This window comes from Pseudorca crassidens, chromosome 2, assembly GCF_039906515.1.
Source record: "Pseudorca crassidens isolate mPseCra1 chromosome 2, mPseCra1.hap1, whole genome shotgun sequence".
Lineage (NCBI taxonomy): Eukaryota > Metazoa > Chordata > Mammalia > Artiodactyla > Delphinidae > Pseudorca > Pseudorca crassidens.
Window position 1 is genome coordinate 95,814,407 of NC_090297.1, and position 24,484 is coordinate 95,838,890.

The 24,484-nt window shown below is 50.2% G+C and overlaps 2 protein-coding genes across 6 annotated transcripts; one reads left to right on the forward strand and one right to left on the reverse strand.

The window, feature by feature from the left end:
- Positions 1-130: 130 nt before the first annotated feature.
- CYB561D1 (cytochrome b561 family member D1) lies at positions 131-10,289 on the forward strand. 3 transcript variants are annotated; one of them, XM_067727155.1, is made up of 3 exons: positions 131-1,553; positions 2,087-2,148; positions 2,695-10,289. In XM_067727155.1, exons 1-3 carry the CDS (start codon positions 1,406-1,408, stop codon positions 3,193-3,195), a joined length of 711 nt encoding a protein of 236 aa, XP_067583256.1. In that variant the 5' UTR covers positions 131-1,405; the 3' UTR covers positions 3,196-10,289. The 3 variants fall into 3 exon arrangements, with proteins under 3 accessions (XP_067583256.1, XP_067583257.1, XP_067583258.1); XM_067727156.1 differs by having other exon boundaries at positions 2,087-2,124; XM_067727157.1 differs by lacking the exon at positions 2,087-2,148 and having other exon boundaries at positions 1,414-1,553.
- AMIGO1 (adhesion molecule with Ig like domain 1) lies at positions 4,057-16,235 on the reverse strand. Of its 3 annotated transcripts, XM_067727152.1 has the most exons (3): positions 15,929-16,235; positions 13,864-15,448; positions 4,057-4,194 (listed from the first exon to the last, which is right to left on the reverse strand). In XM_067727152.1, exon 2 carries the CDS (start codon positions 15,381-15,383, stop codon positions 13,902-13,904), a length of 1,482 nt encoding a protein of 493 aa, XP_067583253.1. In that variant the 5' UTR covers positions 15,384-15,448; positions 15,929-16,235; the 3' UTR covers positions 4,057-4,194; positions 13,864-13,901. The 3 variants fall into 3 exon arrangements, with proteins under 3 accessions (XP_067583253.1, XP_067583251.1, XP_067583252.1); XM_067727150.1 differs by lacking the exon at positions 4,057-4,194 and having other exon boundaries at positions 10,658-15,448; XM_067727151.1 differs by lacking the exon at positions 4,057-4,194 and having other exon boundaries at positions 10,658-15,483.
- Between the last annotated feature and the right edge of the window lie 8,249 nt (positions 16,236-24,484).

A 24,484-nucleotide genomic window follows, 5' to 3' on the forward strand; every position in this document is an offset into this window, starting at 1 on the left:
TGTTCTGTTGCTGCTAAGAAAATATAAAAACAGAAACGTAGAAAAGGAAGGAAAGAAATGTAACAAAATGAGTGTCCTTACTGGCCCCAGCTGCTCCCCAGGAGGCTGAGATGATAGGCAGTCAGACTCCAGCTCCCGTCACTTGCCTGCAAAAAAAAATCTCTTACACTCGTATATTTTTGTCCTTTTAGTCTGTGGAAATGGCTGGGGGTTGTATCACTGGGGGAGTCTTAGGATGAGGAGGCATGTGGCTCGGAGCGAGCAAGGGGACTACAGTCCCGCTGGGAAAGGAAACTTGATGGGGGAGGGGAGCCACACCTCTGTCTCTACTCTTGGATCTTGGCCTTGAAGGTCTGTGGATGTCCGCCTGTGGTCCTTTTCTGGTCTTCCAGCAATCCTGCTCCTCCGTCCTGTCTCTGAATTTCTGCCTCAGTTTCTTCAGCCCTTTCTGTCTCTTACTAGTAGCCTTATTTTCTCAACCACTGGAGCTTGAGTTGGTAATTGCACTCAGGATGTCCCTGATTTCTGTGGGACAGCCTGGTTTTGGTCTTTCTCCATGGCCTGTGGGTTTACCCTTCAGGAAGGGGTACGGCCTCTCCCAGGTAGGCCTCCTTAAGCTGAACCACACCCTTTTTTGGAGGCAGGAAGGGAAAAGGTATCCTCACTTACAGAACTTCCCTTGGTGTGGGAGGCAGCAGCTGTGTGGGAGGCCCTAGCCCCTCAGGTTCGCCTGGCTCCCCAGGGCTGAGCAGATGGTGTGGAGGCGGCAAGGGCTGGGAGTGCCCTAGTTTTTCCATTTGTCTCACTGGGGACAACAGCTACTGTGCAGACAGGGGATACGACTGTTGCACGTCCCTCCTTTGGTCCTCAAACCTGAATTCACCAGGCACAGGGCACTAGTTTTTAGCCTTCTCCTGTCCTTTCCGTCTCCTTGCTTTTAGGCAGGGAGGGATCTTATTCCCTTAACAAGACAGAAGAAGAGGTGGCAGGAGAGAGTGGGCAACCAGGGAAATCCAGTATTTCTGGAAAACTGTTCAAAACACTGGTTTCACACTCTTGGTTCAGTATACCAAATCTGTGATTCGGGTGAAATAAGTTGTCGTAAATGTAGTTTCCACAGGCTATTTGAGACATAAGCCCCGTCAGCCCGGGTAGACATAAAGATACACATGAGTTGGGCAGAAGACACACGGTGGGCCCGGAGCTGTCCAGTCGCCTTCTGCCCTCGGGGCTCTCCAGGACGGATGCGCTTTCCCCCAGCCCCCAGAGGGCGCTGTGGACGAACCGCCGCATTGCCGGCGGCGTCCCGGGGAGGAGCCTCTCCCGCAGCCGAGGCCGCCTCCGCGATCGCAAACCCGGAAGACGTGCCCTGGCAGCTGGAAGTGTGGGGCGGCTGGGCACCGCCATGCAGTCCCTGGAGGTAGGTCTGGTTCCCGCTCCACAGAGGGAGCCGAGACTGACCCGGTGGCTGCGGAGAGGCAGTGGGATCTTGGCGCACCTGGTCGCTTTGGGCTTCACCATCTTTCTGACAGTGCTGTCCCGGCCAGGAACGAGTAAGTGTGCAAGGCGGGGCGGGGAAGGGGGCGGAGCCGAGATGCTGGAGGGGCAGCGCTTGGGAGCGCTAAGAGGCGTGGAGTGGGGACCCTAGCTGTGGATGGGCGGACTAGGGAGGGGTAGTAAGGGCGCGGTGGGGCGTGGCCTTGGGGGTGGGGCCTGGAAGGGTGGGGCTTTGGGTGATGGGAGGAGAGGAGGCGACTGAAGTGAATGGAACTCACTAGTTCATCATAAGCAAAGGCCCTCGTGGATGATACAAGTAAAGGAGGGCTGCCAAGGTCTGTTCTAGGACTGGGCTGGTAGCTGCGAGGTGCTGAATGGGGAACGCAGGCCAAAGTGGTATGTTTGCCCTCTTGGTTACTCACCCTAAGGCCCTTTGGCTGCTCCACTTTGCCCGGAGTTCCTGATTACCCATTAGGGTTGGAGACACTCCTCTGACCTTTCCCCTCCAGCCAGACTCTTTGGGCTCCAGCCAGCCACAGGGGTAGAAACAACGGTGCCCAGTCGTCAGTCTGTTCTCTTTGATTCTTAGGTCTTTTCTCCTGGCACCCTGTATTCATGGCCTTGGCGGTGAGTTTGGGCTTCTTTCTGCAGGTGATTGGTTTGGATATGCCCCTAAGGAAGCATCCAGCCTTCAGAAGGCTTAGCCTTTCTGAGGCTCAGAGAGGTGGGGGGAAATGCCCAGGGCCCCATCTTTCCCTGCTACCTGTGAGATCAGGAAACATGGAGGGCTGGGCTGTAGGTAGTCAGGTGGTTTAAGGGGGTGGGAGGACATGGAAGATACCATTTTTTTCTCCATTAGGGCCTGAAAGGAGGAAGTGGAAGGGGTGCAATCCAGTTGCTCCCCACTCCCAAAGTTCAGGAGGAAGTTTAACATTTGCTGTTCCCATTGGTCAAGAAATGAGGGTCATTGTCTGTGGTGGAGGTGGGGGCATGATGTCAGCCTGAATGATGAGACTTCCGCTCTAGCATGGATTCCCAGTTCTGCCCACAAATGCGGACCTGTGTGGCAGGCGGTCCTGGTGGGAGTTCTTTAGCCCCCACCCTCTGTCCTCCTTGTTTGGATGTAGGAGGGCACCTCTTTTTTCTTAGGCCTCCAAGCTGGGTCTGAGGCTCACTGGCCCTCTCCTGTGTTCACAGTTCTGCCTCTGCATGGCTGAGGCCATCCTACTCTTCTCGCCTGAGCACTCCCTGTTCTTCTGCTCCCGAAAGGCCCGGATCCGACTCCATTGGGCGGGGCAGACCCTAGCCATCCTCTGTGCAGCCCTGGGCCTGGGCTTTATCATCTCCAGCAGGACCCGCAGTGAGCTGCCCCACCTGGTGTCCTGGCACAGCTGGGTAGGGGCTCTGACATTGCTGGCCACTAGCGTCCAGGCACTGTGTGGGCTCTGCCTCCTCTGTCCCCGGGCAGCCAGGGTCTCAAGGGTGGCTCGCCTCAAGCTCTACCATCTGACATGTGGACTGGTGATCTACCTAATGGCTATGGTAACAGTGCTCCTGGGTATGCACTCTGTGTGGTTCCAGGCCCAGATCAAAGGTGCAGCTTGGTACCTGTGTCTGGCGCTGCCCCTCTATCCAGCCCTGGTAATCATGCACCAGATCTCCAGCTTCTACTTGCCAAGGAAGAAAATGGAAATGTGAATTCCTCCAAACTGTGAATCAAGATGGGACACTTGACTTGGACTTCAGTGGTTCCTTTGGTGACCTTCAGGGATCTACTTCAGAAGTGGTAGGGTTTTTGTATTTCTTAGCTGGGCTAGGGGCTGCAGAAACCCAAACTGCTGTTGCTGACAGATGACTCAGTGGGCCCAAATGGGGAAGTGTATGGGGCGCAAGTGAAAGGCGATGGGGAGCTTGATCCTGAAGCCTCCACTCTTGATGGGAGCCAGAAGTGTCGGGTGGTGGTGGTGATGGTACTGGCAGTCATTTCTTGCTTGCATGCCTGGTGAAAAGTTGGATTCCTGTAACTTATGAATGACAGCTATGGCTCTTTGGGTCACTTTGAGAAAGCAGTGTAGTGGAGAGAGCCAATGGGTCTTGTTTATGGGGTGTGGTCCTTGTACACGCTATTGTGGGACCTGATGCGAGTCACATGTCTCAGGACCTCAGTTTCCTCATCTGTGTAATGAGTGATTGTTTCTAAACAATTTCTCTTAACATTCAGTGTCTGTCAAGTTGATGTCACAGAACACCCTCCCAGGTCTGAACTGTGGGTTGGCCCACTCAGCAGACTCAGAGTGTAATTCTTACATTCATTGCCTCCTTACCCCTCTGGAGGGACAGGTCTGCTCTCGTGGCCTTTCAGGAATCTGTGCCGATTTGGCCCCTGCACCAGGGGACAAGGGGTCAGGCACTGTGGAGAGAGGGGGCCCAGGTGAGGGTCTCCAGAACATCAAGACAGTAAAGGCACTAAAGTCACTTTAAAACTTTTGTAGGAGCAAAAGGGCATTGGCTTAACTAAGCCTCGGCTGGGCTTCTTAGCCCAGCTAAGAACGTCCTTCAGCTCACTTCAGGATCTGGGCTTGAGGGCTGCGAGACATCCATTCTCAGTGGCAAAGTAGTCCTGAACATCTCATGTTTTGTCCTTCTTAGGGCTCAGGTCCTTGCCTTAGCACATAGCTTCGTGCAGCTCTTCCGAAGCTGTTAGAACAAAATAAGAGTCAAGGAAATGGGGCAGGGCTCTTCTGATCTAAGAGAAAACAAAGTGTCTCTGGTTCCCCTTCTCCCCTCGTCAGCTAAGCTTTCCTCAAGTGTCATCTCTTGCCAGCTCTTTGGCCCAGGACGGGGCTGAATTTGGTGCCAGCTGGCAAATGAGGGCTGGGCTCTCTTCCCTGCAGAGACCCCTCCTTGTTCCAAACTGAAAGTATCAGTAGTTCCCCAGACTGCCCTTGGTGATAAGGGCTGGCTGCTAGATTGGTTGACTGTCGTCTGGCTCAGTCGGGGAGCTGGGACCTCCGTAGACCATGGCAAATACTGAAAACGGCTGAGCCAGGAAATTGGTGTTAAGGCTGGTAGAGAGAGCTCAGTGGGAACTCTGGGAGGCCTGGGGTGTAGGGCCTGGAGCTCTAGGTCCCAGGAGCAGGGGTAGATGTTCCTAGATAGCAGTATTTTGGATATCTCAGGTCTTTAGAAGATTCAAGACCTCCTTTCTGGGTGGCTCAGAAGCAGGGAGGTTGGTATGGTTCAACAGTACAGGAGTGAGAACTGCAGGGGCAGAGGGGTTCTCTGAGCGGACCTCACTAGGATCCTCCCGGGTCAGGTGTCATCTCCTAGGAGCTCTCCAGACCCTGAGCATCTCAAGGGGGACCCCTGCTATGCAGAGGGTGATTGTTCCTGTCTTTTTCATTGACCTCTCTCCCCTCTCCAACTCCTCAGTGTGTTCTGAACTTGGGAGAGATGGTTGCTGGGGCTGCATGGAGGAGATTCTCACTGAGGGTCGCTTTGATCAGGGAGCCCATCACCCCTTGCCCACCACAGTCAGTGCTGGGAGTCTTACTCTGTCTATAGCAGGGTAGGAAGGCTGGGTGGGGTTCACCAGCTTGCTCTGGGAGCCAAGCAGGCAACACCATAAAGCCCGAGCCTGCCTGAGGTGTTGCCTCCTCCCAGGTGGTGCGGGGGCTGGTGAGCGGGCAGGCTGGCTGACAGCCGGCAGTTTGCGTGGGCAGTGCCAGCTGATGTCTATTCCCAGCCCTGGGAGGAAGGGGGAAGTCATTTATATTCCGCAGGAGGAAGGGGTCCCAGCTGTCACTTCTCTGACCGGTAGGCCTTGGGGGTGGGGGGGCAGAGGCACAGGGCAGAGGGGGGCACAGGTGGTCTCCTGCTTAGCCAGTCTGATTGCAGTATAGGGAGGAGGTCGCCAGGAGGAGCCCTTCTTCCCAGCTGGCCAGATTGTAGGGGGACTTCCCTCCGCTCCCCTCCTTTCTCCTTCCATCACCACCTGCCCTCACATCCTGGGGCAGCAGCTGGGCAACCATTAGACCTCAGTGCCAGAGCACTCTTCCTCCAGCTGGGATCTCGGGGGCTGACGGCTGCATATGCCTCTTGCTTGTGTGTTTCCTCCTCCCTACACCTTCTATCCCCCCACCTCCCTGTATCTCCCCATCTGGGGTGTTATCTGGGCTCCTCAGGAGTGAGGCAGAGGCCTTGTGGGAGAAGCAAATGGCTGCCCTTTTGCCCTTGTCCCCTAACTAGGGAAAGCTGCTAGTAGCCAGCCTGTTTTGCCTTTAAAAAAAAAAAGCCAGGGTGTTCAAGTTTTTTTAAATTCTGTGTCATTTGCACAAATTTGCATATCAAGCTCACTAAGTCCTGATTCCGAATATGATTACATTCAAACTCAGCCTTGAGGACATTAGAAATATAGATGCTTTTTGTATCTAAATCCAAATGGTAATAGGATCACCATTCTGGGTTCACGCACCACCCCAAAGCCCCCATCTTTCCCATAGCCACCGCTTTCCCACCCCAACACTTCCCCCCGCCCTGCCCCTGGCTGGGGGGTGGTGTTGAATGGCAGGAGCTCTGTCTGGGGAAGTCTCCCAGCCTCACCTTCTTGGCTTTTCAGCTGCATCAAAGGTAGGCTGCTATCTCTTGCCAGCCTGTGCCTCCTCTGTCCGCACCCTCTCACAGCGCAGACTACCTCTCCCCACTCCAACACCGGCCTGTCCCTCCCTTCTCATCGTCCCCACCCTTCCACCCCTGGGCATGGCTGCCAGTGGGTCTTGTTTTTAAAACCTCACCGTGGGAGATCCAGGCATTCTTCCTGAGCCAGCTGGCTGCTATGCCTAGACCCTTTCGGAGTTAACAATAATCATTAGCTGAACAGTGCTGGGGCTTTTCAGCTCCAGATCTCTAAGCACTTGCAGGCTGAGTCAGCCAGCCCTCACCTTCCCCCTCTTCTTGGGCTGCAGAGGGAGGAGGGGTCAGGAGTCTCACTTCCCAGCCAAGCCTCATCCTTCCTCTGGGAGCGGGCCCTGAGCATCCTCTGAGTAAACTAATAAGGCCTTTTCACCTGACAAAGGTCAAGATGTAGGGAACGTAGTACATGCTCCACTGACACTGGTAGTGGTGGCTGTTGACCTTGAACCTCTAGTACCCCTGCCCTTCCTTCTGTTGACCTGTCTTGGCCTCCAGGGGACGCCCCTGACTCCCTCAGCATTTCTGGTGGCCCTCTGCAGGCTTAGGGAGCAGGGAGGCGTCTGGTTCAGTGCTCCCGCTGCCCCTGCGTCTGGTTGGCATAAAGAGCCTACGTATCATGAAGTGAAAAGTGAATCGACCTGGGAGCTAGGAAACCTGCAGTCTGGGTTTACCCAGCTCCTAACACTGGTGTGGCCACAGGCAAATCACTTACTGCTTGACCTATCTCACAGGGATGTTGTGAGCGCTAGATGACAGAATGCTATGTTAACAGGCATTGGGAAGTTCAAAGCATTAAACAGATGTAAACAGGTGGTATTACGTGCTTGTCCTTATCTCTCTTTCACTCAACCTGGCTCTGGGTTTTATGCTTCTTTTAGGGAGGCAATAAACAGTTATGGATAATGATGCTTAGAGGACCCAAGTCTCTGAGAGGTTGTGTTGCTGGCCATCACTGGAGAACACAGACATTTCCTCCTAGATGCAAGGTCAGGAATGCCACCAAGGCTATGACTCTAGTGAAGCTTGCCCTGAGTGCTGCCAGCTAGTGCTTTCAAGTCACAGGGCTGATTGCAAATCTGGGAGTCAGTTATCCCCCAGGTCCAGCCTGAAGTTCCTGGAGCTGGTCTTAGTCTGGAGCTCCTGGTCACAAGTCTATCTAAATTTCTCCTACCTAATTCTGCTCTTCTGAGGGAAAGGCGGAGCAGACAATCCAGGAAGGGATTGGACACAGCAATGGACACAACACTGCCACACCAGCCCTCTGGTTTCCCCCATAGCCACAGGCTGCCTCAGGCCCTCACCCAGGCACAGCGTGGAGGTGGGGAGCTGTGAGACACAACCCCTGGCTTGTTCACGGGTTTGTTTCTCCTTCCTTGTTTCAGGCTCTTGGAGTAGGATCACAGCCCCTTCCTCCTCAAAGGACTTTATTGGAATTAAAACACACACGCACATGCACACACACATACACACGCCATGAAAGCAGTTATGTTTCAATTAGAAGAAGGATACTTTCCATTCCATTGGTCTGAGAACAGCCAGCAGTCTGCCTGGAGTGGACACAGAGAGGCAGGCACCCCAGGAGCGCAGAGGCTTCAGTATTTGTTTTTTAATCTTGGTGGGTTTTATTTTATTTTATTTTTCTCTGTCCTGGGATCCAGGAATGAAACACTAGTCAGGCATTGCAGTCATGGCCTCAGCAAAGCATAGGCACAGAGAAGACACAGCTGAAAGGCAGGAGGATAGTGGCCCAGAACTGCCCTGGATGGTGGTTTGATGTAGACAGTCTCCAGCACTGGGCTAAGCTTAAAGCAGACAGATTTCCTCCATTCCCTCCAGTAAGACCGCCTTCTCCCTACCCACCCACCCACCCAGAAGGCTTGACTAAGTTACCAATGTGCAGGGAATAAGTTCCGGTTTTTAATCTACCTGCTATTAGAATTTCCCAGATTTTTTAAACCTCTGTTAAAAGCAGATTAAGCAGCTACTTCAGGCTAGTCTCTGGTACCAGAGGATTCAACTTTGTCTCATTGAGTATACATGAGAGGCCCCCAGCACCCCTCTCTTTAAAGCAGATTCCCACTTATCTCACAGTGCTTTCTAAGGATGCCCAAGACTGGGCTCGGCCTTTCTGCTTAGGTCCACGCCTAAAGCAAACTACGGCCAAGTGAAGGAGCAGTGGGAGGTGCAGGAAAAGCAGCACAAAGTTCTATCCAGCTACAGTCCTGTGTGCATGTTTGTACGGGTGTGCACATGCATACACACCCCCCCCCAACTTTGGGGTCAGTGCTGTAGGGCACCTAGAAGTTCCTGCAGGGCCTCATGTCCTAAAGGTTGGTTCTCTCCATGCCCTCTGTGATTGTGGGACTAACAAAGCCTATGTCTGACTGGAAGCCCTCAGGGCAGGAAAACACTTCATGTTTTCCACACAACAATATATAAGCCTGATGAAAGGGCTTGACGTGGCAGCTGCTTTAGCTCTCCTCTCTGAAGCCTGGGGAGAGGAAGCATCCAGCATAGGCTCACTGTAGCCAGACCAGAAGAGCTAACCATACTACTGCATGGGCCTGAGACTTTTCTGCAGTGTGGGTGGGAAAAGTGACGCTTCCCCAGCGGTTGCCCGGGAGACAAGATAAGGGGTACAAGAGCTGCATCTGCAGAAAGGGAAGGAGTTTGAGAGATCAGATGGAAGAGAGACTAGGCTGGGCAATCCACTGAACTCCCATTTTCTGTTCTAAAAGGTAACCATCATACTAACCTCATCCATTCTCCTGCAGTGCCACCTAAGAGGAGCTAGGGGAAGAGCTGCAAAACATGGCAGACAAAACTGCACATCTTGGCCAGAACCTATGGAACTCCCTGGGGGGCTGGGGAAGGGGGGAGAAGGGGAGGGTTGAAGAGATGCAGCCACGGATTCCTTGGGATGATGGAGAAAGGAGTATCAAAACGTTTCAGGCACAGAGACAGGGCTTGGCACAGGCCAAAATACAGGGGAGAACTCTCAGTAGTCTTCCCCAGATCTGTTCTCTTTATCAGCTCACCCTCTTGGCTAAACTCAGCCATAGCAAAAACTGCTTTGGAAAGATTAAAAAATACTATATAAATGTAGACTCTAGGGGTGCTCTGGCATCAACATCTGTCATTGCATTGACTGCCAAGGTTGACTGGTCTGATGTGGCTGGCTGTGAGGTCTCTCCATCCATCACCACTTTACTTGTTCCTCATGAAGAGAAAAAGACAGCTTTCCAGACAGAGGAGGACTGTCCTTTGGTCAAGATTTTATCAATGTAAGAAATTAGGTAATTATTCAAATTCTGATTCTTATTTTATTTTTTGACTGCACTGCATGACTTGCGGGATCTTAGTTCCTCAAGCAGGGATTGAACCCGTGCCCCCCTGTAGCGGAAGTGTGGAGTCCTAACCACTGGACCGCCAGGGAATTCCCCAAATTCTGATTCTTTTAGTTTCTCTTTTCCTTATACCATTTCCTCTTCCCTTGTGGAATCTACCATGACAATCCCCTACCAAGAGAGTAGCCAAAGAAACTGCATGTTCAGACTTTAGTAGAATCCAGTCCAATTTCTGGTAAGCTGTCTTCTGTACCAAGAAAGTGGGGACCGCATTTCTGTGTTCTGTGCAATGCCTAGGACATATTACACTGTCAATGAATAATAACCTTCCTATTAAATTAATATACTTTAAGCCAAACTAAGATGGTTACCATTCACGACATGAACATATACCGGTAATAATCAAAATACTGTGAAACCGACCTGCTCTCCCATCGTTTCTTTTAACCCAGTCCAAGCATTTTTCCATGGTACAGTTTGCAGGCTTGATCCAGACTTTTAAGAGAACTCTTCAGGGAGACAACCCTCCTCCCCAGGGATCCAGAAAGCCTTCTTTATTTACAGGCTCTAGCCCCAAGTCATGGAATTTCTAAACTCTCTCTTGCTAAAGCATCAGTGACATTTCTTTTGAGAATATCTGCCAGGTTGGCAAACTATGGTCTGCTGGCCAAAACCAACCTGCTGTCTGGTTTTGTATGGTCTGTGAGCTAGTAAGAGTTTGTGCATTTTTAAATGGTTAAAAAACCTCAAATACATGTTACAATGATATGGCAATCGCATTTTAATGTCCATAAATAAAGTTTTACTGGAACAGAGCCACAGTCATTCATTTGTGTGCTGTCTGTGGCTGCCTTCCTGCCACAACGGTACAGCTGAGTAGTTGTAACAGAGACTATATGGGCTGCGAAGCTGAACACGTTTCCTGTCTGGCTGTTTACAGAAAAGGTTGGCTGACCCCTGGTCCATCTTAATGCCTAGATGTGGATTCAACCCATGTGGATTCAATGCCCTTATAACAGCATTTAACTCTTCTCCCCCTAGACAGGCCACACCCTTCTGAGGTCCAGTGAACCCCAGCCACAGGCTGAAAAGATAAATAAACCAGTCACAGACTATGCCAGAACAGAGACTCAAGCCAGGTTTAATGATCATTGTCTAGTTTTCAGAGCCCAGAGGCTCCAAGGTTTGCCAGCCTGAGAGTACATAAGTGGGAAGACTAGGATCCTGGACATGGGGAGGCCTGCTTGCTCCGCCAGCAGGGCTACGAGGAAGTACAAAGGTAAGGACACACGGAAAACTGGAATCAGTTGGCTTTACTCTCCCCAGCTGGGGTATACCTGCTCCTGGCTCCTTCCTAGGAGCCTCATAAATACAGGCAAAGAAAAAAAATCACAAATAATCACACAGACAGATTGTACAGCCCTGTCGTTCTGTCTCCAGGGACACCTGCTTCCTGGGAGACACGTCTGGTTTATGGGAGTTGGGGTGATGGCTCGACCTTTATAACCAGAGCTAGCAGTTTCCTACACGGGGTTCTACTGAGCTTACATACGCTGAGTACCCGATCCCCCAGGTAGAAAGCTACCTTTGGGTTCTATCAACTGAAACCATGGGAGGAGGCTCATCACTTCAGTCTCTTGGTGGGGCAGCCAGGCACGTCTACCAGTCTCTCAAACCGGTAGGTACTGGCCAACCTAGTGGATACAGTGGGGAGACTTAGATCCTCAGGGCCTTTTATTGATATTATGCCCTAAACTGGGTAGGATTTATGAAGCAAATGGCCCTCCTAGTCCTCAGGAACTCAGCTAGAAGGCCCCAGAAGACCCACTTCATTTGACATTCACTTTAAAGATTTTCAGAGCCCCAGATGGTGCCTAGAGGGGAAGCTGCACTATGGAGGTGAGATTTTTCCCCGATTCCCTGGTAAGTCTGAGGAGGGAGTCCTGGTTCCTATAGCTTCAGTATCAGAATCTTCAGAAGTCTCTGAAATATAACCAGACAACTTTTTCCTCCTGCCCCTGTCTTACCAGGGCAGTTAACACAGGAAGAGCAACTTACAGCTCCCTGGTCCCCTGCCAGTGTTCTGGGTCTGTCACTGACCTAGTTCTACATTTATTTCTCACATATATCATCTTTAATCCAAGGAAGGTTTCTGAGGGGTCTGAAGAGCCAGCTAGCTCCTCATCACCCCTCCTCTCAAGATCTTCAACCTGTAGTTCTCCTAACTCCAGCCTTTGCTGAGAAGTTATTCAGTGTCGTGGAGATGTGGGTGAAGCTTCAGGCCGTTCAGAAATCTAAAGTACAAAAGTTTGTATTTGTGGAGCCTGGCATGGTCACTGTCTCTCCTACAGGGCAAGAAAATTGTGTGCATGAAGTTGTGCACATGGGTGGAAACCACTCTGGAAGTGGACGTTAGTGGGGACTGAAGACTCACTGTCTTGATGGAAGTCAAGGTGCTGGGGTGCATGCAGACCTATAAGCATGCATCCCTATGAGCATGCAAGTACTTGAGGGAAATGCTGCACCTCTCTTGACAAAACTAGGTTACTAATAAAGGATGGACAGCAGTCTTGACATCCCGGGAACAGACAAGAAGCAGACGTTGAGTTCCAGTCCCCTCCCCGAATCTTAATAGGCAGCGGGAGTTAGGCCCTCCTAGCAAGCAGCTTTCACCCGCAGGTAAATGACACTTCTTGGAACCTAAAGAGAGATCAGACAACTAGAAGATCTGGAGAACTTCCGATGGAAGGAGACTTGGTGGGAGAGAGGGGAGAGACTGAAAAGACCAAGGTCAGAGAACGTTTTCACCTTGGCCCTGCTCGTCCCCTTGCCAAAGCTCAGAGCAACCAATTCCCAGGGCCTGCAGTAGAGTCAAAGGGAGTTGTTGTCTCTATACCCAAAGTATCCTGCAACTGGGTTGGAATGGAACGTTGGGCCTGTTCTTAAGTCCCTTGGGCCTGACAACCACAACTGCACAGACCTCTGGCTGACAGGGTCTCCTTTTCAAAGTTTAGTGCCACTGACTGTCTGTTACAAGACTGCCTGGAACCTCGTGGAGAGGGCAAGACTTAGCCACACTCCAAATTGCCATTCTTCTGTGGCAGAGACCACTCAATTCCATCTCCTCGGATGATGAGATCCCATGCTTTGGCCTTGCAGCAGGGCTGAGATCTCTAAGAGAGGAGCAAAGCGGCTTTGTCAACACAGAAGAGATACATACCCGGCCCCCTCCATCCCCGAGCCCAATCTAACCCAGCTGGGGCCAGACTTTCCCGGACTCCTTCCTTTGCAGAGCAGCATATTAGGGAACACTCAGAATCCCACCTGAACTTGACCAGGAGACTGAATGAAGAGATGGCATACACAAAAAAATCAGGTAGGTCCAGCTGGATGCTACATAATAGAGGCTGATTTACCCTCCTCCTTCTAGTGCAAAGAGGCCCCCATCCCACGTCTGTGGCAGGCATCCACAGAAGCTCTGCTTTCAGCACCCTCCACCCTGGTGCTACACACAGGTGCTGGGAATCAAATGCTAACCAAGGGTTTCACCAACCAGGGAATTAGCCAATCTGGAGTTTATCCCCCATCTCCAAGTTCTGTGCTGGCACCTATGCTGTGACAGGGACCCCTCGGTTCATGTTGTACCCCTCTGTACCACTGGTCCCAGGACAAGGCACAGATACCACATCTCACATTGTTGCCGTATCTGACAGGCAACAGGCCAGGCTCCTGCAAAGAACCATCCACCCAGGGCTCATCCAGAAAGAGGAAGGCATTAGTGGGAAGTCTTACAACGGCTTTGGGGAGTGTTACTGATTAAGGTCTCAGCCTTTTCCTGACTCGTTTTTCCAAAGGTTTCCAATTTCCCCAGCTGTGAAGTGTGACTTCCTGGTCAAAGATAACATAGCTTTCCCCCAACATGGCTGCTGTGGAAGCTCCCGCCAGCACACACAACATCGCAGGTGTGGGTGGGCAGAGATCGGAAAAAATGATTTTTTTTTCCAAATAATTTTCTCTTAAGGAGCTATGGATGACCTCAAAAAAGTTTAAGGAATCCGCTCTTCCTCCCACCCCTTCCTCATTCCCACCAGCTCAGATACACTCCTCTTCTTCCACCACATTGAGAACTGTCAGGGCTCTGGATAGGGGTGTAGCTTTTGCCTGAGAATTAGCATATCCATATTTGAAAATCATGGCAGCCACACCCTGCTTGGGGTCTTGCCTGTTGCTGTAACCGTGACCAATTCCCTTGAGTTCGGGGGGAGCCCACTCCCTTGGGCAGCTAGCCCTCTCTTCCATCCCCTCATATCCTTCAGGGGTGCATTACCTCTCCTGGGGCAGAATCTCCCCACCAACCCATCCTGCTCACACCACAATGGGCGTATCAGAGAAGACCGAGCTGACTGATTCTGGATCTGACATCCTCCGCTGGCCCTTGCCTGTCGCCTCAGGCACCGGCAGGGTGTTGCCTGGCTTGAGCTTGCCGTTCTGACCCTGCCCGGGTCCAGCAGGTTCCAGGAAGGCCACCCGCTGGTCAAAACCATCATCCTTGTCCCCACCAGCCATAGGATCGTGGTTGGGTGTGGTACTAAGCATGGAAGAGCTGAGGCTGTCTCCTTGATGGCTGGAAGGCTTCTCGACACCCCGGCACCAGCAGCGGCAAGGGGTGAGGTACAGGTATATGAGGACCAGGACCACACTGAGGATACAGCCCACGAGGGTGGTATAAGCTGTGTTGAGGGTGTCATGGTGTCCGTGCAAGGTGAAATTGTATACTTTCAACTCCACAGACAGTGTCTCATTGAAAGCCTCCCCCACGGCATAGCAGGTATACACGCCCCCATCCTCGACCTGCACCCGCCGGAAATGAAGACTGCCATCCTTGGACACCGTCACTGTGCTGTTGGCCACCTCATCTAGCACCCGTTCATTGCTTGGTGTCACCCACACCTTGGTCATCCCCTGCTGCTTGGTGTCACACTTGATGGTCAAGGTGTCACCCAGGTGGGCCTCCCAGGCACGTTCCTTGTACTCGCTGCAATTGAGGAAACTCAGACTGAAGACATTGTGCAGCTTCTTGGAGCTCATGCAGTACAGGTCCTCCTGAAAGTCCATCACGGAGCTCAGCTGCCGGTACTGCCAGTGGGAAAAGAGCTGGTAGAGCTCACAGTCGCAGTGTAGCGGGTTGTTGTGCAGGTACAGCCCATTCTTGATCCAGGCGGGCAGCTTCTGCAGGTCGGGCAATGGTAAGTTCTTTAGCTTGTTGGAGGAGAGGTCCAGGAGCGTTAGTTTGGGTAGCTTGGCTCCTTCCTTGACCAGTTCCAGAGGGAAGCGGGAGATCTGGTTCTGGCTCAAGTAGAGTTTCTGCAGCTGGACCACGTCGTCGAAGGCGCAGCGGTCAACTGCCATAATGTGGTTATTGTAGAGCAGCAGCACCTCCAGCGCCTGCAGTTCACTGAACAGGAACTCGTCCAGGGTACGCAGCTGGTTGGAGGAGAGGTCCAGGTAGCGCAGGTTGGGTACTGGGGAAAAGGCCTCAGAGGAGATGAAGTTCAGCTGGTTGTGGCTCAGCAGCAGGGAGTGCAGGTGGGTCAGGCGCGTGGGGGTCCACTCGGCCCGCAGGCGGCTCAGGTTGTTGTGGCTGAGGTCCAGGAGCGCCGTGTAGCTGGGCAAGGAGTGGGGCACGTTGGGCAGCTGCTGCTTGGAGCAGCTGAGGATGTTGCTGGCACACAGGCAGGCGGCTGGACAGCTAACCAAGGGACGGCCAGCTCTGGCCTCCTCAAAGAGGAGCAGGAACAAGGACAGCAGCAGGAGCCAGAGGCCTCGCAGGTCACACTGGGGTTGCATAGTGTCACTGGGGAGGGCGAGGAAGGCCACAAGGAAGATCTGGGAGGAAGTCACCCGGGCATGTTCTGGTGGGGTAAGGAAGGGTCACTTTCACCATAGGCTTAAGAGAAAGAGGATGGGTTTGTGGTCACTGGGGCCTCTGGCAGGAAGGACCGACTTTCCTGCCTTCCCCTCTTCTCCCCCACCCCCCCACCCCGCGGCCCCATCCCCGTTGGGCTAGAAGAGAAAGGAAGAGATGCTGGGTAGTTCCCAAGCACTGTGCAGGCGGTGAGCTCAAAATACTGGGACCGAGGAGGAGGTGGGCACAAGGGCCTGCTGCGCTAGGGTCACAGGAGCGGAGGATGGGGATCGCCGGGGCGTCAGGGACTGTTGGGGTTACAGGGATTGCAGGGCCCGGGTCTGGAGGCAGGGTCAGTAGGGCCTTTGGGGAGGAGCTGAAGGAAGGTCGACGGGGCACAGGCTGGGTAGGGCGAGCCCTAACCGGGCTGAGGGGCCCCGGGGCCTGTCGGGGCGGGCTCCCCCCGCGGGACCTCTGCTCACTGCACCTGCTCGGCGAGGACGTGTCTCAGCCCATGGCGGGTCCGGGAGCTCCGTCGCGGCCTCCCCTGGCGGCGCCTCACCGGCCGGCCTGCCGCGGCGCCCGCCTTTCGCGGGGGCCCGCGCCCGGCAACATCGCCTCCCGGGGACTTGCCGGGCTCCGCTCCGCTCCCCCCGCGCCGCAGCCTCGACCGCTGCGCCGTCGGAGCCCCCAGACCACGGCCACCGTCTCCGGGTCCGCTGGGCCGGCGTGCAGCGGTGCTGGGAGCGGGAGGCGCCGCGATCCGAGCGCTGGGAGCGGCGTGGGGGCAGCGAACACCGCGCGCGCGCCCGTCACCGCCGCCGAGCCTGGGGGCGCGTGCGCGCGGCGGGGGCGGGGCGCACGTGCGTGTGTTTGTGTCGGAGCCCGACTGGCGGACCGGCGGTCGCGCGCCGCTCATTCCTTCTCAGAAAGTATTGGGACCTGGCGAGGAAAACTGTCGGGAGGAGGGCTCTGGCCCCTTAGTTCCCCAATTACTTCTTCCACCTTCTCCCAGCCCCTTCACCACCCCATCCTTCTACCTACCAAAACCTCTCTCAGGAAAAGTAGGTCTAACTGAAGTGAATTCGCTGCAACTGGCTCTGGGCCAAGATGCGTCACATGTCTTCTAATTTTACAAATTAGAGAAATCTGGTTCAGCTCCCGGCTCTTAATGTTGGCGGGAAATTCATTAGTCACGTTCTGAGGTTCCTCCCTCCCCTCTCTCTAGGTATGTGAAGTTCCAACATTTGGGGGAAAGATTTGGAGAAGGGCCTTTATTTTTCAGTCTTGATGCTACTGTTCCACGACTCTTGGGGTACCACTGAAAGGGTACAGCTCCACAGCCTACAAGCTGGATGGGCAGGAGTAGGGGTAAGGGAGGATCTTTGGTGCAAGCACAGACACCCTGTGAGGCAACTCTCTCTCGCTCTCTTTCTCACACACACACACACACCCCGATTGCATACAAGCCAGGGACAAGTTTCCATTCCTGGAAACTCCAAAATCCTTCCCAGCCTGGGGGAAATCATTCATCCCTTAAGTCTGGCACTTGCCCTCTTCCTAAACCTGTATCAGCTCTTTCCCCTCCCCTTATGGAGCAATTCCAGCATAGTTTCTCTGCTACCTAATCCTCAAAATGAAGGGGGCAGGGGCGTGTCTACTTTAGGGTGGTCCCTGAAACACCAAGAAGCTGTTAACCAGTGTGTGTTTTGGGGGTTGGGCATGGGAATAAGGGGATGTGAGAAGAGCCTAGACCTTATAATTCAAGACTAGCTGTTCTTGAGATGGTAGACCCTGAGGGAGAAATTACCTTTTTATTTTTTCTAGTTTCTTACAACAGCAAGAACAAGACTGAAATTAATGTCTCAATATATTAGCCTGCTAAGAGTTTTCAAAAGAAAGAATTTATATGTCACATGTTTTACCATGGATTTAAGGGACTGTATTATCTCTTCAAGGGGTATTAGCATGTTAACCCTATGCACAGTGTGAAAAGGTCTTTCCTTTCCTGTTTATTTCAGGCATCAGTGATAATGTAGGGAGGGTATTCAGGGTGTGGGAAATTCTGAAATCACATTGCATCAGTTCTTTATTGCGGTATAACAAATTGCCCCAAATTCAGTGGTTTAATACAAGAATATACATTTATTGTCTTTCACAGTTTCTGTTGGTCAGAGAGTCAGGAGCAGCTTGAAAGTTAGTTCTGGCTTGGCAGTTGCAAACAAATGGAGCTACAGTCAATGGAAGGCTTGATTGGGGCTGGAGAATCAACTTCCACAGAGGCTCAGTTACATGGCTCACTCATGACTGGCCGGCTGTTGGCCGGAGAGCCTGGCTCCTCGCTGTAGAGACCTCTCCACAAGACTGAGTGTCCTCACAGCACGGTAGTTGACTTCCCTCAGAGCAAGAGGTTCAAGAGACAGCAAGGCAGAGGTCACCCTGACCTAGCTTTATGAGGTCACACCTGTCACCTCCACTTTGGTCACAAGGACCAGCCCTGATTCAGTATGGGAGGAAACTACACAAAGTTATGAATACCAGGAGGAGATGATCTTTGGGGACCACTTTGGAGGCTGGCTATCACACACATCATCTCTGAAATCACATCTATTTTTCAATTTAAAAAAAAGTCATACATACACAAGAGAAAATAATACTGTGAATGCCCATATACCCATCATCCATAGTCAATAATTATCAACGGAATTCCATCATTTTGTTTTGTACAGGTATCCCTGAGAAACTCACGCTTTTCCCACCGCACCCCCATCCGCATATCCTGTACTGACTTTCCTTAGACTCGGTGTTCTAGGCTCTCTCCCTTCTCTCACTTTCCCCTTTCTGCTATGCTTAAGGGATGGATAAGAGACAGATACAAAGAAAGAAGCCTCCTTATGCTGGACACCGGTCTCAGATGCGGGTATCTGCAATTGAAGGGGTCACCACAGATATGGTTCTCAGTCAATCCTTTTTTTTTTTTTTTTTTAAATTTTCAGGTCATTCAGAAATAACCTTGCCATTTTCAGATTTTAATGTGCATACAGATCACCTGGGGATATTGTTAACATGCAGATTCTGAATCCGTAGGTCTAGGGTGGGGCCTGAAATTCTGCGTTTCTAACAAGCTAATAAAGTGATGCAGACACTGCTGATCCACAGGCCACACTTTGAGTACCAAGGGTCTAGAGCTGTGCTGTCCAAGTCAGTAGCCACTAGCTACACGTGGCTATTTAACTTAATTAAAATTAAATAGCATTCCATTGTAAAGCAATTATACTCCAATAAAGAAGTTAAAAACAATTAAATAGCATTATAAATCACTTCCTTAGTGGCCCTAGCCACGTTTCCAGTGCTCAGTAGCCATATTTGGCCAGCTACCCTTTTGAACATAATCATGGAAAGTTCCACTGGATGGCCCTGGTATAAAGAATTGACTCATGATAATTCTCCTGCAGATGCTTTCTAGACCAGAACAACCATCTATTAATTTACAACAAAAAGAGGACCTTGGCAGGATAAATAGCAACAGGTTATTTATAGTGGGTGTTTATTTCCTCTTGCTGCAATGGATCAACCCAGTGTTCCTAAATACAATTTGAAAGATTGTTTGGTCAGCTCAGCATCTGAGCAAAAAAGGCTGGATATGTATATCAGGTTATGAGACGGGATAAACTGCTTTTCTCCATACTAGAAGTACTTTTTCTTTTCTTTTTCAATAACTAGTACTCATCACTTCAGTCAGAGCTGGAGGAAAGCACCCTGTTAGGAAGCTACCTTTTTAAAAAAAAAAAAAAATTATTTATTTTTGGTTGCGTTGGATCTTCGTTGCTGCGCGTGGGCTTTCTCTAGTTGCAGCGAATGGGGGCTACTCTTCATTGTGGCGCTCAGGCTTCTCATTGCGGTGGCTTCTCTTGTTGTGGAGCACAGGCTCTAGGCACACGGGCTCTAGGCACACATTTTGTGGATCAAATGAGGTAACAGGTGTGAAAGTACTTTATTATTTATAAGTATTATCTTTTTAAAAACCTGGTTTTCTCCATGAGAGTTAGGAGATCCCCTGATCTTTTTTTTTTTTTTTTGGCTGCGTTGGGCCTTTGTTGCTGTGCGCGGGCTTCTCTAGTTGCGGAGGGCAGGGGCTACTTTTCGTTGCGGCACGAGGGTTTCAGTAGTTGTGGCACGCGGGCTCAGTAGTTGTGGTGCATGGACTTAGTTGCTCTGCAGCATGTGGGATCTTCTCGGACCAGGGCTTGAACCCGTGTCCCCTGCATTGGCAGGTAGATTCTTAACCACTGTGCCACCAGGGAAGCCCTGATCCCCTGGTCTTGATGTCGATATATGTACAGATCACCTTGCACAACTGTCTGCCTTGTTCCCACATTCTAGGGTATTGCCTGTTTAGAACATTCACTCATGTTTTCAAGCTCTCACTCTCTGTGCTATCTTTTATAATTTAAAAATATTTACAAATTTAAAATAAAAATTTAAATTAAAAATTTTTAATTTTAAAAATATTCTGCACTTTATGGAGAACTTCAGTGGTATTACTACTATCAGCACAGTCTTTGTATTTCTTAGAGTATCTCCAAAAGAGCTGGCTCCAAAATGAAGCTATTTCTGGGAGGGGTAGCAATAAAGATGACTGCTTTGTTAAGTATTGCTTAAAGGGTTGAAATTGAAGCCCTTACCATTGGGTTGAGCTGTTTCTATACCTAGCAGTTCACCTATGTTTCCATTTTTAGTTTGTTCCTGAAGGTGCTCAATCTGGAGGATTCCTGTTGCCATCCTCCCACCTCCACGCCATAAACCATCACTCATTTCACTGATCCTTTTAACCTTTTAACTTGCCTTTTAGTATGCTCACCCATTATTTACTGTCCAGGAGACCAATATGTCCTCTTTTTTGGACAACTGACATCCAAATCCCTCTTTGCTGCTCCTTACTCTTTTCCACTTCAACCCTGCACACTTTCTGGAAGCTCCACTTGACCTGCAGGAACCACAAGCATGTGGATACTAACCAGGGGCAGAAGAGGAATCACTGCTGTGGGTGGAGGGGTGCCATTGACACCCTTCAGTGTCTTGTTCAATCTGCAGCGCATGCTCTTGGTCAGGGTTATTCTGCTTCCTTAGAGGTGATCATTCCTGATGGCTCAATCATGAACACTTTCTTGGCTTTTGACACCCACATATGGACATCTCAAAATAGTCCTGCACTGAGTCATCAGATAGATGTGGCTTTGAAGTATTGCTGACAAATAAATTCATGGCTCAAAACGTTATTTTAGCCTTTAGCGGTGGGGTTCCCCCACCTCAGTCAGCCTGCAGCTGGCTGGACATCCAGAGATGGAAGACTTTTGTTCCAAAGCATTTGACGAATAAGACTACCCTGGAGCTCCTGCCTGTGAGTCTGAATAACCAGGAGGTCCTCCAAAATGAGTTTGGTGTTTTTTCATTAAGAAGTTTTGTCAAAGTTTTGATATTTTCTTTTCCTGTACACGCAACTCTCTCTTTTGATTTTGAAAGACTTTATATCTAAAATTAAAATTTAGCTAACGTGAGACTTCTAAGCTAGTTCATATCGTATGAATCCTTGACTAGTTTGTATTGTATTTGGAGAGTTAATATCCAGTATAGGGATTCAGCACTTTTATGATTTTGTAAAGGATTATAGTTAAGCTAAAGGTTAAACTTGTAGTTAAGGATTTTTCTCACTTATCTAAGGCCATTTGACTAACATGACTAACTCTTTGAATTAATAGATCTTTTCCCTCGAATCATACTTTTTGAGTCCTTACCTATTCATTTATGTTTCTTTTTTTGACTGCACAGCATGCCGGATCTTAGTTCCCTGACCAGGGATAGAACCCATGCCCCCTGCCTTGGAAGTGCAGAGTCTTAACCATTGGACTGCCAGGGAAGTCCCTATTCATTTCTGTTTGAAGTTTCTACTCTTTGACCACTTATACAGTTCTTAGCCTATTCTCAGGCTAATCATTATGTCAGCTGGTCTGGACCTTACCTATGATGAGAGAAATTTAGACTACTAGTGTTGGAAGATACCTTAGCAGTCAAGTTCACAAGCTGGGTCATGGCAGAACTGAGTCAGCCTGGAGAAGGAGTGTAACTTTGTGGTTAAGACCATAGTCTCTGGAGCCAGGCTCCTTGGGATCAAATCCTGGCTCTGCCACTCACCAGGTGACCTGAGCCAATTAATTACTTAAACTGTAAAATGGGCATAAAATATCTACCTAATGGAATTGTTGTAAGTATTTAATAAGTTCATGTACAGAGTCTCTAGCATGTGGTAGGCACTCTGTAAATGTGGGGAGGTAGGAGTGGGCTGTGCCCTTCATCCTTGTTTAGGGTTCTTTTCAATGCAGGGTTATTTTCCAGGAGTTCTTTTCCAGGAGTAGTGCAAAGCATATAGAACTGGGGGAAAGCTGCTGAGGTTATGGGCATAGCAGAGTTCTAAGTGTTGATGAATGGGAGGCTAGGGTTAGGAAGCCACAGTAGAGGCTGAAGGAGTGAGGCGGCCAGTAGTAGATCAGTCAGCTTATATGAGTTTCATGAGGGTACACCCCAGACCAGCAGGAAGGGCAAGGTCTGGCTCCCCAGAACAGGCAGCAGTTCCTGTAGAAACATGGGCAAAGGAGCTCCTGCTGTACTCAGTTTGGGTCAGACTATAACTGGTGTATCAAGTTCATTTCTGGGCAGCTCATTTACAGTCAGGAGCACAGCCAGAGGTAGTTGATGGAGTGGTAACAGTCCAGTAATCATACAACAATGCATTCTCTCACAAATATCTGTTGAGCCCCTAGGGCCGACCACTGTGTTTTATGCCTTGGGGGTAAGGCTGGGTGGAGTGAGATGCAAACATGCTTTATAGAAATAGTTTCTTCCCTCTAGAACCTGTGTGGATTCCATTTAACGAATCTCTACCAATTGTCTATTATGTTCAGGCCTCTATGTAGTGGTGTGGCCTTTGTGACCCAGCAGAAAGAGCATTGGACTGAGTGTTGAGAGAGCTGGATTCTAGTCTCACCCCTGACATCAATTATCTGTATGACTGTGGATAAGTTATTCTGGGTCTCAGTTTTTTTTTTTTTTTTTTTTTTTTTTTTGCGGTACATGGGCGTCTCACTGCTGTGGCCTCTCCTGTTGCAGAGCACAGGCTCCAGACGCGCAGGCTCAGCGGTCATGGCTCACGGGCCCAGCCGCTCCGCGGCATGTGGGATCTTCCTGGACCGGGGCACGAACCCGTGTCCCCTGCATCGGCAGGCGGACTCTCAACCACTGCGCCACCAGGGAAGCCCTGGGTCTCAGTTTTATCACAGATAAAATGGACGTTATGATAACTGCCCTATTTAAAGTACAAATTCCAGAGCCCCTGATCCACTGAATCAGAATTTTTACGGGAGGAGTCTGAGAAGCATTTTGATCATCAAGGCAGTTGGGAAACACTACCCTGTAGGGCAATGTTTTCTTTGTGTGCACTTCAGACTACCTACATCAGAATCTCCAAGGAACTTGTTTTAAAAATGGATTTCAAGGCCCAACCCAGACTTGCTTAGAACCTCTAGAGATGGGGGTTTGGGAATCTGTATTTAGGGTGAAGCTAGGTGATTCTTTGTATCCCACCCCCAAATTTGAGAACCACTATTCTAGGATTTTTGTGAGGATTTAATGAGAATGTATGTGAATACTTACTTTGGTAGTCATATATGAGGGATAACTTAGCAATGAGGACCTTTTACTTTGGGAGGAAGCCATAATAACCACTTCTGAAAGTTGAAGCGTTGTGTATTAGTCAGACTCTTTGGAACTGCAAAGAAGAGTCATACCCACTAGGTTTCAGGGAGAGAAGGTTATTGCAGGACCCTGCAGAAGTGTATTGTAACTAGGGAGTTGCGTTATTAGCTGTAGTCACTATAAGCCCAGTGCCTTCAAGGCTAGGAGAACTGAAAAAGTGGTTTGAAGTGGCAGAAAGAGGCTTGCAACCCAGAAGTTACCCACCTTCTGTGGGTACCAGCAGGATGTTTATTTCCCCAGGAAGAGTCTTTGAATGAGTCAAATTGCTACCATACAACATGGAACACCCTTGTGATAAGAATTCCTATCAAGCTCTTTCCTTTGGCCTCCTGTGTGCCCAACCCATACATGGTTAACTTCAGTATGTGAATCTTTCCCCATCCAATCATCTGTGGTTAAAGTAGCAGAGCTAGTTTTGCTCAAGATACATAACAACTTGGGGATCTGCTTTCTTTGGAAAAGCAAGGAGGGAAAAATCCAAAAAAGTAAGCATTTTTGAGGACTTTTTATTTGTCTAGTATATATTTCATGAGGAAGAGGGAGTAAACAAATGAAGTATGGCTCTAAAATTTGGTAATACAGACTCCTTTGTGAAACAGTGGATTCCCTGCCCCTAAGTACATATTTCTTGGGGGCAGGGATCTCATAAGGCTTATCCATGGAATCCTAGATTGAAGACTCTGTTCTTCTGGGCCTCTAAAGGGAAGAGCTGTTCTACCAGGTAGAAGGGTCAGAAAAGCAGATTTCCATTCCATGACCAGAAACATCTTCTGACATTTCAACTGTCCAGTAATGGATCTTTTCCATCTTGAGGTAATGAACACCTCATCACGGGAAGCATTCAAGCAGGCGCTGGATGACTGTCTTGCTCAGATGTCCCTTCATTTGTTTGTTCGTTCATTCTATCACATACCCCAGTCACATACAGCAAGAACTCCTGTGAGTGTTTAGGGGTAGAAAAGTGAAATACAAAGGTGGACACATAAGAAGCTGTGTCTGTTCTTAAGTGTCATTATTTGGTGAAGGAAACTGAGACATAGATGGTCACAATGTATGGTGACAGGTGCTATAAGAGCCTGTGTGTAAAGGGCCAGAGAAGAGAAGGGAGCAAACTTGTGGAGGAGTCCTGTGTAGGACCGAAGGTTGACCAGATGATCCCTAAGTTCTCTTCCAACTCTGGGATCCTATGCAGCAATGGATCCAAGAAGAGGCTTGGGAGAGCTTTATCCATGCC